Genomic DNA, 21,606 nt, shown 5'->3' on the forward strand with positions numbered 1-21,606 from the left:
AAGTATAGGGGAGAATATAGATGTGCCATACTTAATAATATAAAAACCTATTAATAAAGAATAATAATTATTTTTGACAAAAAAATAACGACTGACTTAACGTTATAATTAAAATTATAAGGATATATGATACATCAATTAAAAAAAGTACAAATTAGGTTATACAAAAGAAAAGTAGCTCAATAAGGGGTAACTTCAAGTAATTTTTTTTTCTTATCCTATCAAAATATTTGTTCTCGGCAAATGTGGGTGTTAACAGAGAGGGACTTATTTCTTTGGACATTAATTAATTTAATAGATCATATATGTGGTTTCTTGAGATTTAATAAGATTTTCTAAATATAATGTAGTTTATTTATTACTTTTGTTATAGTAATAGATGTCCGAAACTAATTTTGAGTACAATATACTTTTTGGTGTGCACTCCGGTTACATAATAAGTCATGACAAATATTGATTGAGAAAATGGCATAATAAAATAGAACATAGCTTTACAACAATTAAAAGTAAATTTTAAACAAAACATAAACAGAGATGTTGTATAGCATATATTAATCAATATATCATATTAGAAATCTAAAGTTCTTTTAAGAATTAAGGCTATTAATATATGTTGAGATTATGGGTTATATCGAGTATCATATAAATTAAATCACATAATTATAGATCGAATAAGCCTTTACTTTCGTGACAACGCACCGGCACTTTACCCTAGAGTAACTTATATGAGAGAATAGCTACAACTTTGAAAGCAATTATCATGAGCTCATCCATGGTACCCATTGTTTATTAATTATGGAATTAATTATAAGTCAAATTCTTTGTTTTTTTTTCCCAAATCAATGACCGTGAGTAGTACTAAGTTTTAAGGAAATTTGAGCTGCTTGGGATGGAGATTACCCATTACCCATTTGGATAGGGATTAGGGGAGCTTCTTTAAGAAACTATCCCAATCTTTTGTAAGCTGCTGGATCGACTTTTGATGGAATATTAGTCATAGAAAGTTAATCTAAAATATTCAAACAAACAACACATCAAAAGGGGTTGTAGCGTAGTGTCGCAGATCGCAGGTTCGATATTTAGTAGAACTACCTCTATACCTTTATTAATTATTTAGAATTTCTCTTTCATTGTTTTAGATTTTGAGCCTCATTTGTAATCGAAAAAAATAAATATTCAAACATATAAGGGATGCCTTTTCAAGGAGTCGGATCGGCTTTTACATAAATAAATGTCGAGTCTCGAATTTTTTGAGTTGAGCTTTTTTCCAACTATGAAACCTGCCCGAGAACCAAATAAAAATATAAAAAATTCGCCCTCTAACCATGAGATCTAGATGGAGAATTAACAGAGGTTCATACATATTAGCGATTATTTGAATTTAGAGCAAATATTAGACCTGTTTATGCAATTAATTTAATTCTTTATTAAAAGGTAGTTTCATCATTGATAAAAATTCAAATATCTTATTAGAAAATTGGAGAGCAACTCGCAATAGGTAGGGAATTTTCAATATAATTTTAGTTTTCGAATTGCACATGCGAGCTAAAGTGTGACTTTATGTAAATTATTTTCGGTGTTACGCCTCATAGTTTTTAAGATATTAATTTATTATCTAATATAACTGTATTAATTTTGTGGAGCAAATTATAGTTTTGAACATGCGAGCTAAAGTGTGACTTTATGTAAATTATTTTCGGTGTTACGCCTCATAGTTTTTAAGATATTAATTTATTATCTAATATAACTGTATTAATTTTGTGGAGCAAATTATAGTTTTGAACATATATTTGAAGAAAGACCGCGTATGGCGAGAGAGATGGGACAAGAGAGGGAGAGGGAAAAAGCCATGGGAATAGTGAGTAATTGGCGGTCAAAGAAAAAGCTTATAATTACATACAAAGCACTATAGATAATATATATATATATATATATATATTAACAATTAAATGCATTAGATTAATACCCTTGCTATGTATAGGTTTTATCAAATCTCATCTGAGATTATTTTGTCCCTTTATTTCATATTCTCCTACACATAATTAAATTTTCCGTCACTTTCTTGTAACAAAAAGTTAATAGGTATTGTAAAAATTAATGAAAAAATAATTTATATATTTTTTTTTATAAATGCACAAGGTTAAATTTGAGCGAAGGAGAAAATGAAAAAAATGAAAAAAAGTAGAAGGAAGTGAGGTAATTATTGCAGTGAACTTACTATCATGTTCTGATGACTTTCGTAAATTGAAATATCAAACATCAATAGTATGATATTCCGAGAATAAAAAAGTGAGATGAGTGGCTCTTTTCGATATTTATAATTATATAGGTAAATATATAAATATATCGATAAAATTCATGCAATGTACTGAATAAAATAATATAGTAGATAAACCATATATGGAAATGTAAAAGAATCCATACTCATCACTTCGATATTCCTAGACAACTTCTTTTTTTCTTTTTCTTTATTAAGATAAGAAGTGAATAAGTAGTCATCGCTTTATCGTTATCTAATATTCTATTCCCCATGCGCGGATGGAATATCGATACTATGCTTTAGTCGTTAGAGTGTTCTCAATTGAACATCGTTTTACTAAAAGTAGAGATCACTCCCAAAAGTTCCAGCTTAGGAAAGCTTCTCGAATAAGGAGGAGAAACTATATATACATATTCGTAGGCAGTAGCAGTTCCATGTTAAGCAAAATAACTAAAAACCATATCATCAGTGACTTAGAAGATGATGTTCGATTCCATAAGCGTAGTGGTACCGTGCGATATATATAATTGGTATGAATCATCAAGGCAATGTATAATCAAGATAACTTAGTAATATCTTGGTCCCTCCCATTTTATAAGAGTAGTAACTTGGAGTGGCGCAAATTAGATTGGTCGCTACTTGCACAGGCCAACAAGTGAACAAGTTTGACCTGCTATCACTAATCTATCTATAAATATATAAAAGCAGAACACCAGAATCGTGAGAAGCATTATTTGAAAACCCTCAGCTCTTGGTAAAATGTCCCTGATTGCTCGAATTATTCTATTTGATAACCTTCAGCTCCATATAAATTGACTTTTCATTTTTAGTTAGATGAACTTATACTATATGTTATTGGTGTTATCTTTAACAAATGTTAAAAATTTGTCTAGATTATTTGCATGTAATAATATACTTTATCGAAATACGTGATATACTTCAAATTCAATTGGTTAAAATCTCTATAAATACCCAACAAAATCCATTTTACCTATCGTCTTTCTATTAGTTATGCTTTTTTTTTCTTAGAACTTATGCATATATAAGTAGATTGTTTGCTTTATATGTTTAGAATACGTGTTTGTTTATTGTGATTATGGTTTTATTTATATAGCTGCCTTTTTTATATATATTTTTATCCATTTCGTTTATAAGTAACATGTGTTGATTCACTATTTTGTAAAAAAGAAGAAAAACTATTGCGCAATGCGTGAGAATCAACTAATATTTATAGCTCATGAACAAGTTTGACCCAAAGGTTTTCTAGTTACTAGATGCAAGGCACGTGCACATGCACACTCTAGATTCGTCGGGCATATAAAAAAAATAACATCCATTATTGGAATGGATATATAGGTAAGACAATTTCTTTAGTGACTAGCTCTCTATAAAAACAATAGAAGCATTCTTTCTAATCATACAATCTACTTCTAAAAATATGCAACTTTAGTACATTAATGCACATGAGATACCTTAATGCCCGGCATGTATGTATGGTGCCGAAACTGCTTAGGCTTGTACAAGTACTATAGCTGGCAGTGCTGATACTTCTAAATTTTGTTAACTGCTAGCCTTTTCATCCGTGACATAATGCGTTGATAATGCAAATTCAAAAACAATTGGTGCAAATTCAAAAACAATTGGTGCAAGATGATGCTTTGACTACTTTGGCATCAGTTGCCAATTTAGCTCAAGTATGCTTCTCCTGTGGTCTGCTAGTAGTTTTTCTTGTGGTTGCTTCGTCTATGTAATCTATTATATCTATCCGGGTACAATCATAGATGGATTGCCTAACTGCAGGAGCACTACCCAAACTACTTTGTTGATGTCATGCAATGCCTATCAGAGATTTTGGCGAGAGCAACTGATAAGATGCCCCGTGCCAAAGTAATCAAGTGCATTAGCATTGTCGGCAACGCAGTTGGAGAGGATAATTTTAGGGGCTATGTTAATGAGGTAGGGAAGGAATTGGTTGTCAACTTGTTATCAGTCAATGAGGCAATGAGCCAATCCTTTCTGACAACAAGTTGTCAACCGATTATCAGTATACGAAAAGGCAAATTATTGTTTACAATAATAACAGGAATTTGCTTAATTAGCTTGCAATTGAGCAAAGTATTAACAATGCATACTTGAGATTAGGCTACAAATTAGTATGGAAAAATGAAGGCATGTGGCATGAATTTGTTCTCGATTTTTAAAAGTTGAATATTTTTTTGAAAATAGTTGATCAGAAGAACGTATTGCCAAGGAATCCATTACAAAGAACTACGTGATAGAGTTGTATAACTGACGCCATATGAAGGAGAAGATCATGTTGAGTTATGAAGCCTGAAGTACTGTGATTCCGGATTGAGAGCGGCGATGTAATTTTGTTCTGTTTTTCAGTTTGGCCCATTGGTGATGTAATTAGGGTTTGCTCCCTTTATAAATAGCAGCTTATATCTCTTGTAATCCTAACTAAAAAAAAAAGAGAGTAGAATACCTAGCTTGGCGGCGCCCCTAGACGTAGTCAGAATTTCTTCTCTGACGAATTGGGTAATCAATTTCGTGTGTCCTTTTTTGCTTTTTGTTCATATTTTCTTTTATTATTGTATATTTTTCGTAACAGATCAGGTAGAGGAAAAAATTATGGTATCATATTTTACTTATGTATCGTTAACTTATGAGTCAAATGGTTGTATAAGTTATTAGTTATGCATATTATTTTGCTTTCATTTGTTATGGGAAAGCATTTTCGAACATTTAATTTAAAATTGATTAATTAAAAAGGATTTTAACGTCATATATCTCATAGTATGTCCCATTTATCAAGTATGTCCCATTTATCAAATCTATCATATAGTTTAAAAATTATTCAAAAAGACCCTTGATTTGTATATTGTTCCATATCTATCCCGGCTTCAAGTTTTTCGTCAGTTTTTAACGGTGTTACTAACGCGGCTCGTTTTACGTTTAACAACGCCTACATGAAAAATTGAGACGTCAACAAATTTGACGGAAAACTTGATGCCATGATAGATCTGGAACAACTTGCAAAACATAGGTCATTTCGGGTAATTTTTAGACCATGATATGAGGCGTTAAAACCCCTAATTAAAAAGATTAAAACGCAATCACATGTGCAACACGAAATTTAAATGACTAATTTAAAAGAAATATAGCAAGAATATCATATTTAGAGAGGACCAGCAAACAATGGCCTGTTGTCAAATCAGGGGTTCATTTCTCTTTTTTTTTTTTTAGGTGGATTGCATTTCTCTTTTCCATACTCTATCTATTTAATAGTGGAATAACATTCGAAAGAATATCTTACCTTATCCCAGTCGTCATCTTTCTTAGCACTATCGATCCCATTATCGACTTCTACCTTTGTGCCGTCCACCCCCAGTTTCAGCTTCTTATAGCTAAATCAATTTGGTTTCACGATGCTGCAATTGCTTTCTGTATAATCTACAAACTTCTTGTAATTAACATAATTACTTGTCTTCATCAAATTCCCTTTAAAGTGAATATGTTCCACTGACCTTGCTTTTCAAACGGGACGACTTCGTCCCCTAATTGAGCAGATCTCATTCCGCATTCCATCACAGGATTTCCCTCTTACTACTATTTGGCTACTTTTTGGAAGGCTTTTGTAGACGAAGTTGTACATAGCACACCGACCGGATTGCTTTTGTTGTTGGGAATTGAACACCATATATATGTGGTAAAGCCCTTCAGGAGGGAAACATCCACATATAGAATAGGGAATCCACTATACAATAATTAGGAGATTACAATTCTCAAAAATGTTTTTCAACCCAACTTCTATTACAAGCCCATATCGAGAAGTCTACAATCTCTCATTCTCTCTCGTTCATCTTCTCACTCTAAGCCTAGAGTCTCTGAGAAGACATATTAGATAATCCCAAAGATATTACACTATCACCTATCCAGGTAGTTAACTACTCTTTCAGCTTGGCCCTAAGGGCCCTAAGGCTTAGCAGCACCGAGTCAACTCTTTAACTCGTACAAGACCCCTATACATAGACCCTCAAAAGGTATCCCCTAATATTCTCTAGAGATATTTTATTATTGCTTCCTAAGATATTTTTCCTTTTGAGTATATTCATATATTACATGAAATCTAGAAAGCAGGAAATATAATCTCAGTAGAATCTACGATTCTAGACATTTATCTTCGATCGGTCTCATGCTCACTCCGGGGCTTTTCGGACTTAATGCTAGACATTCGAACAATCTCCCCTTTGGCTTGCAGTAAGCCAAGCTCCGCAATGGTTTGGCACGATTCACCTATTCTGTCATAGCCCTGGGCTCCCCCTCGACCTGTCTTTCGTTAGCATGTAGTCCCATAGAATTTGTGGCCTCCCTTCAGATTATACATATGAACAAACTCTATGTTAAGCCGAGATCTGGAGCTTCCATCCAATCTCCCCTTTTCCGCCGCCATGCGAGTTGAGGGAATTAGTGTTTCTCCTCCTAGTGTTTCGTCAAGGCCACGCTGCACCAGCAATGCCCTCCAGTTTGATCCATCAACCTTCTGAATATCTAATCTTACATCGACATCTTCAATCACTTGGAACCTATGCTCTGATACCAATTATTGGGAAAGAAAGATGCCTAAAAAAGAGATATGGAAATAAGGTAGTAAATCAAACAACAAATATACGTGGTAAAACCATTCAAAAGGGAAACATCCACGGACAAAATAAGGAATCCACTAAACGATAAATATAAGATTACAATCCTCAAAGATGTCTCTTAGCCCGATCTCATTATAAGTCCATACTGAGAACAATTTACAATCTCTTGTTCTCCTTCATTCAGCTTCGCACTCTAACTCTAGAGTCTCTGAGAATGTATCTTTGAGAATCCCGAAGGGCCTCAAGGGCCCAGGGCTTCGCAGCACCGAGGCAACTCTTTAACTAGTACAAGACCCCTATATATAGACCCTCGAAAGATATCCCTAATATTCTCTAGAGATATCCTATTATCCATCCCTACAATATTTTTCCTTTTGAGTATATTCACATATTACATGAAATCCAGAAAGCAGAAAATACAATCTCAGTAGAATTTGAGATTCTAGACTTACCGATCTAGTGCTCACACTGAGTCTTCGAGTTTTCGGGCTTAATGCAAGACATCCCGGGATTTGTATATGGCGTTGTAGTTCTTTTGCCTGGAGTTGGATAGACAATCGTGAATACAATCTCATGGAGCTCAGGAATAATCCCCTTAGAGCGAAAGCAGTTGGGTGATAGGGTCTGCCTTTCTTGACCGGTGGAATAAAATGTTTACAGAGTCTCAACTACTCTTTTTTTGTGTGTGTGCAGAATGTAGAGTGTGAACTGCTCACGATTGGCTCATCGTAAGCGCGGGACTTGCTTAGGACTAATTAGATCTTGGGATAGTTACTTTCTTCCGTCTGTACCCGCCAAAGTCGTGTTCGGCACACACCTAATGGAAATTATGGAAAATGAAATTCACAATTCAGGAGAGGAGAAAGTAACAAAAAAAGGTTTCCTTGGGGTTAAAGAACCAAAATAAAAAATACGGGGAGATCCTCTACAATTCTAGCATAAAGGGAGGACTGGTTGGCAAGAAACTGCCCGCAATATAAAATCGTCTCGCAGCGGAGATTCCCATACTCAGCCATCATCCAAAGCTGTTTGGCATTTCCACAGCCGGTTTCCTTGAAAACCCCAATCGAACGAGTCCCAAAATCTTCGAAGCCAAACGCCGCAATCACTGTCTCCGGCAGATCTGCTCCGACTCTCTGCCGGAATCTCACGCCAGCCCGAGAGAGCTCACAGCTCATACTAGTTCTTCGAGCTTCGGGGTTGGACCTGTGAGTTGCGCATACTTCCAATCTATTGCCTTTTGGTCTGTCTGCTCAAAATTGGTTATTGGATATGTTAACATATGAACATGGAACTGAGTTAGTTGATTCTGATTGATTACTGCATGGGCATTTACTGTGCTGGGTTGGATTGCTAATGAATTGATCTAAGCGGACAGGGAACCATGTTGTCCTGACTTACTGCTGTTCAGGTTTTGTACCCAGCGATTATCAATGTCTAACTGTGTAAAGGATTAATGGTTTTCTCTGCCACGATTTCATGTCTTGTTTTTGTATCATTGGATCGGGTTGGGTACTGTCAGTTGTAGATGAGCGAAAAGATAGCTTATGATTGATGTTTACCTTCGTGATTTGTTGGTTTTAGTTCGATTCTTTTGATCCCCTTAGCTGCATTTTCTCGCATCTTTCAGTAAATTTGTTAGTTTTTAGGGGTAAGATTTTGGATTGACTTGAATGCGTGTTGCATTGATCAGCGGTGTTGAAATGGGGGATGGAAATTCACCTCCCGAGTCGCCCAAAAATAACTTGAACCAAGAGCTGGACCCTAGCTCGGTTCAGAACATCGAGAGGTCTCTGGAGAGTATAATGAGAGAGTTCAACGAGTCAGCCTCGGTGGGGAAGGTACACAAGTTCTGGGAAACCCAGCCTGTGGGCCAGTACAAGGATGTGGGGAACACGGGCCTGCCTGAAGGACCAATTGAGGCCTCGACCCCGCTCTCAGAGGTCAAGCAAGAGCCATATAACCTGCCGAGCCCCTATGAGTGGACCACATGTGACATGAACTCTGAGGAGACCTGCAATGAGGTCTACAATCTGTTGAAGAACAATTACGTTGAGGATGATGAGAACATGTTTAGGTTTAATTATTCGAAGGAGTTCCTGCAGTGGGCCTTGCACCCTCCGGGGTACTACACCAGCTGGCACATTGGGGTCCGTGCTAAAGCATCAAAGAAGCTTGTTGCGTTCATAACGGGCGTGCCGGCAAGGATCAAGGTACGTGACGATGTAGTGAAAATGGCAGAGGTTAACTTCTTATGTGTGCACAAGAAGCTTCGATCAAAGAGGCTTGCTCCGGTCATGATCAAGGAGGTCACTAGGAGGGTCCACCTGGAGAACATCTGGCAGGCAGCTTATACTGCTGGGGTGGTCTTGCCGACCCCTATCACCACCTGTCAATACTGGCATCGATCCCTGAACCCAAAGAAGCTCATCGAGGTTGGGTTTTCCAGGCTTGGGGCTCGGATGACTATGAGCCGGACCATTAAGCTCTACAAGTTGCCCGATTCAACCGCTACCCCTGGATTCAGGGCGATGGAGCTCCGTGATGTCCCTGCAGTAACGCGACTGCTGAGGAATTATTTGGCTCGTTTTGTGGTAGCTCCTGATTTTGATGAGGACGATGTAGAGCACTGGCTCCTTCCGAGGGAGAACGTGATGGACACCTTCTTGGTTGAGAGCCCAGAGACCCACGAGGTCACAGATATTTGCAGCTTCTACACCCTACCCTCAACGATCCTTGGGAATCAGAACCACTCAACCCTGAAGGCAGCTTATTCATACTACAACGTCTCCACAAAAACTCCGCTGCTTCAGCTGACCAATGATGCGCTGATCATCGCAAAGCAGAAGGACTACGATGTGTTCAACGCTCTTGATGTGATGGAAAACGAGTGCTTCCTCAAGGAGCTGAAGTTTGGGCCGGGTGATGGGCAGCTTCACTATTACCTGTATAACTATCGTTTGAAACACGCCATTAAACCTTCCGAGCTGGGGCTCGTGCTTTTGTAGTCTGGCTTGGCCGAGGTAGTACAACAGGTGTTTCAGTTTTCCTTATTGAGACTATGAATGCCCCCTGTCCCATTTGAGAAATGTTGTTTCAGAACAGAAGCTATTTTGCAGGATGAACTTAAATGTTACTTTCTGCATTTCAACCATTGTTTATTTCTGGCCGGTGCACTGGAAGGCCTCAGATTTGTCAAATTTTCTTGTTCTTCGAGCAATAACACCCATGCAAGTGATAAGAGAAGACAGGTCTGGTCATTCATCAGTGAGTGGAAATTAATTCTTGAGATAGAAAATACCTTGTTAGATTCGGACCTTGATTTATTATATATTTTACAACTAGATGCATGTAAATATTAATATGAAATGTCCCATCTCATGATAATTAGTCGACCCTTCGTGGTTCAATGGCTGTAGAGATTGGTCTGTTGAAGCTCGTGACTCAAAGATCATGGAAGCTCGGTATGGAAAATAATTATATGTCTGACTCAAAAGATTATTGAGGCATAATGTATATAAGTGATCATTTCATGGTTTGGAGACCATGAAAGCAAATACAATACATGGTTTAATTACAGGATTGGTGATGGGGTTCTGCATTATGCCCATCTTTGGGATATCATAGAGAGTTTGGTTTAATTACATGATTGGTGATAGGGTTCTGCATTATGCCCATCTTTGGAATGTTATAGAATTTGGTGGGCTTGGAATGAGGCTCATTAAGAAGCACGTTATAAGGCCATTTTGACCTTAAATGAGCACAAACTCAATTATCCTCATATGAGCACATAAATGTCATAAACTTAATCCAATCCATTATAGGCGACTGGTTTCTTTTTGTTTGTCCTAGATTACTATAAAAAGGACTAGAAACCTTGGAGGGATCAAGACATTTGGACTGCCAGTAAGTAATCTGAGCTATTATAATTGCACATTCCTCCTCTTTTAAGTGCTACCAATTTCATCCGTGTTCTTAACCCTACTTGTGTGTAGCATTGTCCTCTCCCAATCTTCAAAAACTCAATGCTTTAGAGTATGTTTGGATTCACAATAATTTTCAACTCAACTCAACTCAACTTCACTTATCTTCAATTCAACATCACAATCATTATTTTTTTTTTATTTTTTAAATATTTTTAATCATTCAATTCAATTTTTAATATTAAATTCTCTCAACTATTCATTACTTTTTCACAATTCAACAACACAATCATTACTTAATCATTATTTTCTCTCAATTATTTATTATTTTTTCACACTTTTTCTCATAATTCAACAATACAATCATTACAAACCAATTAAAATCAAAACTCAACTCAACTCAACTCTCAATCCAAACTCTCATTTATACTTTACAGGACGTATTAAGTTTCTAGGTACTACTTCTATTTTCATTTTTCTTTTCCTTCTCAATTTTTCATTTTTGAAAATTATATTTTATTCAAAGAAAGTGCTAAATTCTTTTTTTGGAAAAAAGTGAACAAACCTTGTTAGTACTGAGAATAAGCTTGAACAAAAGAAAAGAATTATTTTTTTGCCTAAGTTTCTTTTTCTTTTTTTTAAATTTTTCCTTTTTTGTATATTTTTAATTTTTTGCAAATTTTTTTATCTTTAATTTCCATGCATTTTCTTGTAAATTTCTTTATGTTTTCACTTTAATTTTAAATATTTACTTCCTTTTTTAATTTTATTTTGTCTAACTTTTTATTCTTTGAATTTTATTTTTAAAATTTTTATCATATTTTCTTTTTTTGAACTTTTCTAAATTTTTTGGTTTCAGTAATTTCTTTCTGAAGTGTTTTCATTTTTCAATTTTTTTTATTTTCTGAATTTTAATTTAATTTTATTTGTTTATATATATATTTTTTAAAATTTTTGATGAAAATTTCTTATTTCTTCTATAAATTTTTTATTTTTATTTTTCTTTTTTTGAATTTTTTTCTCTTTTTCTTCGTTAAATTTTCTAATTTTTTGTATTTATATGTGCTTTATATTAGTTTTTGAATTTGGAAATGCCACGTCAGCAATCCATTTATCACATCAGTAAACATTAACGAAAAAGCTGAAGGATGTTTAGATATGGAAAGAAAATGAAAGTAATGCATTTTTTAATTTAAAAACAGTTTAATTTCTACCAAAAAATGTTTAAATTGGATTTGAGAAAATAGACTAAAACTTTATAAATTTTGGCGTAATTAATCCAAATAAAGAATCCAGTTAAAGACTGAGATACTTTTTTCCTCATTTTCTCTGTCGAAGAAGTTGCTGGTGTGCTTACACAAGAGGATTAGAATCTCACTATAATCTCCGGCAATCACCTCTCTCTCCCTAGAATTTCACCACCGCTGGTGCCTAAACGATTGCCGATACACGGAGAGGGAGCATTAACTGCGTCCGGAAAGCCAAGCTCATATCGACTGCAGGTTCAATGTCTCCTCTCCTCTCTCTCTTTCTCTCTCTCTATGTACATTGTCTAGATTTCTTCTCAAACCCACTCTACATATGGTTAGTTCTGTTCTTAATTCGAAAAGATCAGAACGAGCAAGCTCTTGAGTTTTGCTGTCTCCACCAAGAGAGATTTTGTTCTCAAGTTTTTGTCTGACTGGTGGGGATTAAGTGGGCACAACTTTAAAGGGTACGTATATTGGAGGGAGCAAAAGGAAGACCAGAAAGCTCAGGTTCGTCAAAATCGATAACTCCTGCAAAGATTTTTTCTGATGGATAAAACAATATTAAAACAAAAATTTAAGGGAATTTTCCTGGGAAATTCAAAATTCTGAAGGAATTTCTAATGAAAAATTACCTAAAAAATTTCTAAGAGAAAATCCATTGTATAATCAAAAGAGAGTATAGCGTAATAGTTTATGTTCTCGCTTGTTGATCTAGAAGTTGTAGGTTTGATACTGTCAGCACCCCGTTTTGGTCCACTGGCGCTCGGGGATCGTCGAAGAGGACTCAATTATCTTTCCCATTTATCAAGAAAGTCACCTCTTACTATCGCTTGATACACTCACTGCTGCTGAAATCAGGGCATTTCCTTAATTTAATTCCAAAATTTACATTTTTCAGAAAAAATACTCTACGAGACGTATTTGGGTTTTACATGCATCAATATCCATCTTTCAAAATTCATAACAATATTCAGGACTGGAAAATATTTTTCTGCGTAAGGTTGATCCTCGAATTTTTCTGAACATAACAGTGATCCCGGATAATTTTTCAGGTATTCAATTGAAAAAGACGAGAATTTCAAGCCTTACGTGCGTTAATTTCGATTTTCAAATTCGGGACGATACTCAGAATTGAATTTTTTTTTTGTATAACGTCGATCCTCGAATTTTTTTGAACACAACAGTGGTCCTGAAATATTTTTTGGATAGTCGATTGAAGAGATTGAATTTCAAAAATAATTGAGCAATTACGATCAACGCGTGTCGGAGGTCGATGTGGATTTTTATCGAGATTCGATCTCCGTCAATGCAAATTGGAATTCTCATAGAGCCAATTATTTTTCAAATTTCTCGATTTCGAAGTTTTTATTCCGAAAATGTTAATGGATCCCGAGAAATTGAATTTCGCCCAAAAGGACGCTCGTACGAATAAATTAATATATATATATATATATATATGGCAGAGAAGTCAGCCAAGTGGTCAACTTGGCCGACCCCTATGCATTATTCTTTTATTTGTTCTGCTGCCTTGTCTTTCTTTTGGTTTTCTTTTCATCTTCTTCTTCTTTGACCCGAGCTTGCAATCACAGGCAAGTAACCTACCCTGTCTTCTCCATCTCATCTTCAACTTCTCCTTGTGCTGCTCCAGCTTCTGCTGCGCCCATTCCCTCATCGGCAACTATCCATTCCATCACCATCAACCTTTCTTCTCCTTCTTCTTCTTGTTTTGCAGCCCTACTTGTCCGTTGGAGGCCCATGTCTTGTGACCAGCTCCACTGAACCCCTATCTTCAGCCGCACCTGCTCCTTCTCCCTCTCTTCCTCGGCAGCTCTTGTCAAGTTGCTCTACAACTGCCAGAGCCTAGGGGATCTTTTGCGATTGCTCCATGACAACCATCACTTCTCCGCCCTATCTCTTTGAAGCTTTGATCAGCTTAGCCTTCATCTGCTCTTTCTTTCTCTCTCTCTCTCTCTTTTTGATCTGTCATGTCTAACACTCTACTTTTCTTTGTTCAGAAAAAAAAACTTACCCTTACCCTTCCATGGCCAGAAGAACTTTCGCTCTCCCTCCAGGCCTTACTCAGCCACGAGTAAAAGAAGGAATATAGAGTGTTTCCCGTGCAGTTCAAGAAAATGTTGCAGTCGCTCTTGCCGGAGATGACATGGACCGAGCACAGCGTGAAGTAGCTCGCTAGTGGCATTGGTCGGCTTCAGCCACAGTAGGTCAAAATCTTTTTTTAAGCTCCCCATTTCGATCACCTCTCCCATGCGCACACATTGAAGGAAGGAAGGAAGGAAGGAAGGGAGAGCTTGTTGTGTTTTGCTCGTTTCTTCACTTACTAGGACGGAACAAAGGGAGGCAGGGAGGAAGAAAGAATATGGAAATCATGGGTCCATCTTCGACAACCGTTATTGCCTCTACTGCTATTCTTTTCTTGCTTTGTTGCTCGGTGTTACAGCCATGCCACTTGCAGTTACTTCTGCCCATCGACGAAGCTCTCGTTGAAATGAAGAGACCGTTTGTATTTTTCATGCCCTTTCATGAAAGGAGTTTGGGATAGAGTGCCGAGAGCTACTGGACATAATAGAGCTATCAGAATCCGGATGAATGAAGTTGATTCGGCCACTGTCAAGTTCAATAGAAAGGGTACTCTTGTTACCGTCATTAGGATTGTTTGGCAAGCATATATTTATCTCATCTAGAAGGCAATGAATGACATGATTCACTCACAGAATGTGACCTCACTGGAAGGTATTTGGAATGCCATTTGAGAGCTTGTAAAATTAGGGAGATTCTTGGAAGCAAATCAAGTACTCAAGCAGTTGAAACTCTGGAGGTTATAGCCAAGAAGTTGCACCATAGGTATTGATCAAAGATCAATCTGATTTCTTGCAACAGAGGCGGGGCTAGTTTCAACAACTTCGTCAAATCCATCAACATCCTCAACAATGTAACATGTACCTGCACGAATGGTGCCTCTCGTGTCACCCACATTGAGCTCAACGGTCTTAACTTGACCGGCTTTGTGCCTGAAGAAGTGAGAAAGCTTCCTTATTTGCAAGTCCTCCATTTAAGTTGCAATCACCTGAATGGAACAATTATCACCAACTTAAGCCAAATTTCACTCAACTCTTTGTTCTTCTTTGGGAATCGAATCACTTGAACAATCCCAAAGGAAATTGGAGGTATTGCCATGCTCGAAAAACTTTTATTGGACGATAACTTACTGGGAGTGTCTCTACATAAGAACCTCGGCAATTTGAGTCGATTGAGGAGACTCCTTTTTAGAGCGAACAATTTCACCGGAAGGATCCCGAAGTCATTTTCCTGTTTGAATAGTCTAAATGATTTTTGGATAGATGGGAATTTATTGTCGGAGAAGATACCAAAATTCATTGGGAACTAGAGGAATCTTACTAGACTCGACATGTAAGGCACGGGAATGGAGGGGCCTATTCTTCCTTCAATTTTTCAGTTTACAAACCTGCAAAAGTCAATTTCTAATTTGAATGGGTCCAGCTTTCCTTTCCATAAGTTGCAGAATATGACTAGACTACGATACCTCTTGTTGAGCTGTTGTTGCTGCTGTCCCATCTCTCCACAAGCTCCTGAAATCGTCCGACACCTTCGTTGTTGCTTCCTAAGCTTTCCCCGAGTTGAGTTAAGTCTCGATCTCTTTCTATTGGGTTTGATCCATGACAATCGTCACTTCTCTGTCCTATCTCTCTGAAGCTCTGCTCAGCTCAACTTTCATATGCTCTCTCTCTCTCTCTCTCTCTTTCTATTTTGTCATGTCCAATACTAAGCTTCTCTTTGCTAAAAAAAAACTCACCTCATTTCCTCCCGTGGCTGGAAGAACTCTCGCTCTCCCTCCAGGCTTTACTCAGCCACGAGGAAAGGAAAGAACAAAGAGAGGTTCCCGTGCAGTTCAAGAAAATGTTGCAATCGCTCTTGCCAGAGACGACATGGACCGGGTACAGTATGAAGTAGCTCGCCGGCGGTATTGGTTCGGCTTCAGCCACTGTGGGCCGGAATCTTCTTCTAAGTTCCCCATTTCGATCACCTCTCCCCTGCACACACATTGAATGAAGGAAGGAAATAGAACTTGTTGTGTTTTGCTTGTTCCTTCACCTACTATGACGGAACGAAGGGAGGCAATGAGGAAGAAAGAATTTGGAAATCATGGGTCCATCTTCGACAACCGTTATAGCCTTTACCGCTCTTCTTTTTTTGCTCTATTATTTGGTGTAATGACCATGCCACTCGCAGCTGCTTCTGCCCATCGACAAAGCTCTCGTTGGACTGAATAGACATCTTGTATTTCTCATGCCCTTTCACGAAAGGAGTTGGGAGAGTGTACCGAGAGCTACTGGACAGAATAGAGCTATTGGAATCTGGATGAATGAAGTTGAATGGGCCATTGTCAAGTTCAAAAGAAAGGGCACCCATGTTACTGTCTTTAGAAATGTTTGGTAAGCATATTTGTATCTTATCTAGAAGTCAAGGAATGACATGATTCACTCGAAGAATGTGGCCTTATTGGAAGGTATTTGGATAACCATTCGAGAGCTTTTAAAATTAGGGAGACTCTTGGGAGCAAGTCAAGTACTCAAGCAATTGAAACTCTGGAGGTTATAGCGAACAATTGCCGGAAGGACCCCAAAGTCATTTTTCTATTTGAATAGTCTAAATGACTTTTGGATAGATGGGGATTCATTGTCGGAGAAAATACCAAAATTCATTGGGAACTGGAGAAATCTTACTACACTTGACATGCAAGGCACGAGAATGGAGGGGTCTATTCCTCCAATTTCCCAGCTGACAAACTTGCAAGAATTGATGATTTCTAATTTGAGTGGGTCTAGCTCACATTTCCCCAAGTTGTAGAATATGACTGGATTACGATACCTCCTGTTGAGCTGTTGTTGCTGCTATCCTATCTCCCCACGAGCTCTTGTAGTCGTCCGATATTGTCTCTGCTGCTTTGTGAGCCTTCTAAGCTTGTCACTATGCAGCTGCCATTCTATGGGCCTTCTCGGGCCTTTCCAGAGGCCTTGACGTCGTTGCTCCCCTTTGTTTCTCCCGAGTTGAGGTAAGTCTTGATCTTTTCTTCTGCGGCTACTCAATGACAACCATCACTTCTCCGCCCTATCTCTCCGAAGATCTAATCAGCTTAGCCTTCATATGTTTCCTTTCTCTCTCTTTCTCTCACGTCGGTCATGTCCAACAATTTGCTTCTCTTTGCTTAAAAAAAAAACTCACCCCTTTCTTCCCTTGGCTGGAAAAACTCTCGCTATCCCTCCAGGCTTTATTCAGCCACAGGGAAAGGAAGGAACATAGAACGTTTCCTATGCAGTCCAAGAAAATGTTTCAATCCCTCTTGCTGGAAGCGTCATGGACTGGGCATAGCATGAAGTAGCTCACAGGCAACATTGGTTGGCTTCAGCCACTACGAGTCGAAATTTTCTTCTAAACTCCCCATTTCGATCACCTCTACCTTGCGTGTACATCGAATGAAGGAAGGAAGTGAGACCTTGTTGTGTTTTGCTTGTTCCTTCTCCATCCAAGACGAAACAAAAGGAGAGAAGGAGGAAAAAAGAATCTAGAAATCATGGGTCCATCATTGACCACCGTTACTGTTAGTCTTTTCTTGCTCTGTTGTTTGGTGTTATCGCCATGCCACTCGCAGCTGCTTCTGCCTCTCGACGAAGCTCTCGTTGGAATGAAGAGACCATTTATATTTCTCATGCCTTTTCACAAAAGGAGTTTGAGAGAGGATGCCGAGAGCTACTAGACAGAATAGAGTCGTTGGAATCTTGATGAATGAAGTTGAATGGACCATTGTCAAGTTCAAAAGAAATGGCACTCTTGTTACAATTTTTAAGATTTTTTAGCAAGCATATTTGTATCTCATCAAGGCAATGAATGACATGATTTACTGACAAAATATGGCCTCACTAGAAGGTATTTGGAATGCCATTCAAGAGCATGTAAAATTAGGGAGACTCTTAGGAACAAGTCAAGTACTCAAGCAATTGAAACTCTGAAGGTTATAGCGAAGAAGTTGTACAATAGATATTGGCCAAAGATCACCCCGATTTGTTGCCATAAAGGTGGGGGTAGTTTTTACAATTTTGTCAAATCCATCAACATCCTCAACAATGTACCATGCACCTGCGCAAAGGGTGCCTGCCACGTCACCCACATTGAGCTCAACGGTCTCAACTTGACCGGCTTTGTATATGAAGAAGTGGGAAAGCTTCCTTATTTGCAAGTCCTCCATCTAAATCGCAATTACCTAAATGGAACAATTCCCTCTAAACTAAGACAATTTTCGCACATCTCCTTGTCGCTCCTCGGGAATCGAATCACTAAAACAATCCTGAAAGAAATTGGAGATATTGCCATACTCGAAGAATTTATATTGGACGACAACTTACTTGGAGGGCCTCTACATGAGAAAATTGGCAATTTGAGTCGATTGAGGAGACTCCTTCTCGGAGCAAACAATTTCACCGGACGGATCCTAATGTCATTCTCCTATTTTAATAGTCTAAATGACTTCCTGATAGATGGGGATTCATTGTCGGGGAAGATACCAAAATTAATTGGGAACTGGAGGAATCTTATTAGACTCGACAAGCAAGGCACGAGAGTGAATGGGCCTATTCCTCCTTCAATTTTCTAGCTAACAAACCTACAAGAGTTGATGATTTCTACTTTGAGTAGGTCTAGCTCACTTTTTCCCAGATTGCAAAATATGACTAGATTACGATACCACTTGTTGAGCTGTTGTTGCAGCTGTCTGTCTCCCCACGAGCTCTTAGAGTCGTCTAACACATTCGTTGTTACTTCCTGAGCCTTCCCGAGCTTGTCACTATGTAACTGCCATTCTCCGAGCCTCCTCGGGCCTTTCTAGAGGCCTTGACGACGTTGCTCCCCTTTGTTTCCCCCAAGTTAAGCTAAGTTTTGATCTCTTTCTTTTGCGGTTGCTCTATGACAACCATCACTTCCCCGCTCTACCTTTCTGAAGCCCCGATTAGCTCAGCCTTCATCTGCTCTCTCTCTCTCTCTCTTTCTCTCTCGTCTGTCATGTCCAACACTCTGCTTCTCTTTACTTTAAAAAAAAAAACTCACTCCCTTTCTTACTGTGGCTGGAAGAACTCTCGCTCTCCCTCCAGTCTTTACTTAGCCACGAGGAAAAAGAGGGACAAAGAGCGTTTCCCGTGCAATCCAAGAAAATGTTGCAATCTCTCTTGCTGGAGGCGACATGGACCAGGCACAGCGTGAAATAGCTCACCAGCGGTATTGGCTGGCTTCAGCCACAACAAGCCAAAATTTTTTTCTAGGCTCCCCACTCTGTTCATCCCTACCCTACGCACACATCGAATGAAGGAAGGAAGGGAGAGCTTATTGTGTTTTGCTTGTTCCTTCATCTACCAGGACGAAACGAAGGGAGGGAGGGAGGGAGGGAGGAAGAAAGAATCTGAAAATTATGGGTCCATCATCGACCACCGTTATTTCTTTTGCTGCTATTCTTTTCTTGTTCCGTTGTTCGGCGTTACTGCCATGCCACTTGCAGCTACTTCTGCCCCTCGACGAAATTCTCATTGGAATGAAGAGACCGTTTGTATTTCTCATGCCATTTCACGAAAGATGTTTGGGTGAGGGTGCTGAGAGCTACTGGACCAAATATGGCTGTTGGAATATGAATGAACGAAGTGGACTTGGCCATTGTCAAGTTCAAAAGCAAGGGCACTCTTGTTACAGTTTTTAAGATTGTTTGGCAAACTTATTTGTATCTCATATAGAAGGCAAGGAATGACGTGATTCACTTACAGAATGTGGCCTCATTGGAAGGTATTTGGAGTGCCATTCGAGAGCATGTAAAATTAGGGAGACTCTTGAGAGCAAGTTAAGTATTTTAAGTAATTGAAACTTTGCTGGTTATAGTGAAGAAATTGCACAATAGATATTGGCCAAAGATCACCTCAACTTCCTATAGCAGAGGCGGGGTTGGTTTCAACAATTTCGTCAAATCCGTCAACATTCCCAACAATGTAACACGCACCTGAGTGAATGGTGCCTGCCAGGTCACCCACATTGAGCCTAACGGTCTAAACTTGATCGGCTTTGTGTCTGAAGAAGGGGGAAAGTTTCCTTATTTGCAAGTCCTCCATCTAAATCGCAATTACGTGAATGAAACAATTCACACCAAACTAAGCCAATTTTCGCTCATCTCCTTGTCGCTCCTCGGGAATCGGATCACTGGAACAATCCCTAAGGAAATTGGAGATATTGCCCGAAAAACTTATATTGGACGAAAACTTACTCGGAGGGCCTCTACATGAGAACCTCGACAATTTGAGTCTGTGAAAAAGACTCTTTTTCGGAGCAAACAATTTCACCGGAAGGATCTCAAAGTCATTTTCCTATTTGAATAGTCTAAATGACTTCCAAATAGATAGGGATTCATTGTCGGAGAAGATACCAAAATTTTGGGAACTGAATGAATCTTACTAGACTCAACATGCAAGGCACGGTAGTGGAGGGGCCTATTCCACATTCAATGTCCCAGTTGACTAACCTGCAAGAGTTGATGATTTTCTAATTTGAGTGGGTCCAGCTCACCTTTCCCCAAGTTGCAGAATATGACTAGACTACGATACCACTTGTTGAGCTGTTGTTGTAGTTGTCCCATCTTTCCACGAGCTTCTGGAGTCATCCAACACATTCGTTGTTGTTTCATGAGCCTTCCCAAGCTCGTCGCTATGCAACCATCATTCTCTAAGCCTTCTCGGGCCTTTCCAGGGGCCTTAACATCGTTGCTCCCTTTTGTTTCCCCCGAGTTGAGCTAAGTCTCAATCTCTTTCTTCTACGGTTGCTCCATGACAACCATCACTTCCCCGCCTTATCTCTCTGACGCTCTGATCGGTTGAGCCTTCATCTGCTCAATCTCTTTCTCTCATCTGTCATGTCCAACACTCTGCGGCTCTTTGTTCAAAAAAAAAAAACTCACCCCTTTCTTCCTGTGGCTAGAAGCACTCTCGCTCTCGCACCAATCTTTACTCAGCCACGAGGAAATGAAGGAACATAGAGTATTTCTCGTGTAATCCAAGAAAATGTTGCAATCCCTCTTGCTAGAGGCGACATGGACCGAACATAGCGTGAATTAGCTCGTCGGCGGCATTGGCCGGGTTCAGCCACTGCAGGCGGAATCTTCTTCTAAGCTCCCCATTTTGATCACCTTTACCCGGCTCACATATCGAATAAAGGAAGGAAGGGAGAGTTTGTTGTGTTTTGCTAGTTCCTTCACCTACCAGGATGAAATGAAGGGAGGGAGGGAGGAAAAAAGTATCTGGAAATCATGGGTTCATCATCAACCACAAATATTGCCCATGCTATTCTTCTTTTCTTGCTTTGTGGTTCGGTATTACTGCCATGCCACTCGCAGCTGCTTCTGCCCCTCGACGAAGCTCTCGCTAGAATGAAGAGACCATTTGTATTTCTCATGCCTTTTCACGGAA

At 38.7% G+C, this 21,606-nt stretch overlaps 1 protein-coding gene across 1 annotated transcript; it reads left to right on the plus strand.

Moving 5' to 3' along the window:
• The first annotated feature begins 7,898 nt into the window (after nucleotides 1-7,898).
• LOC116197057 (glycylpeptide N-tetradecanoyltransferase 1-like) lies at nucleotides 7,899-10,071 on the plus strand. The gene is made up of 2 exons (XM_031527061.1): nucleotides 7,899-8,114; nucleotides 8,600-10,071. Exon 2 carries the CDS (start codon nucleotides 8,610-8,612, stop codon nucleotides 9,912-9,914), a length of 1,305 nt encoding a protein of 434 aa, XP_031382921.1. The 5' UTR covers nucleotides 7,899-8,114; nucleotides 8,600-8,609; the 3' UTR covers nucleotides 9,915-10,071.
• Nucleotides 10,072-21,606: the final 11,535 nt, after the last annotated feature.

This window comes from Punica granatum, chromosome 2 (assembly GCF_007655135.1).
Source record: "Punica granatum isolate Tunisia-2019 chromosome 2, ASM765513v2, whole genome shotgun sequence".
NCBI classification, from domain to species: domain Eukaryota; kingdom Viridiplantae; phylum Streptophyta; class Magnoliopsida; order Myrtales; family Lythraceae; genus Punica; species Punica granatum.

Bases quoted from the DNA above. Each gene is read 5' to 3' on its own strand.
- LOC116197057 (XM_031527061.1), top strand. From the start codon at position 8,610: ATGGGGGATGGAAATTCACCTCCCGAGTCGCCCAAAAATAACTTGAAC.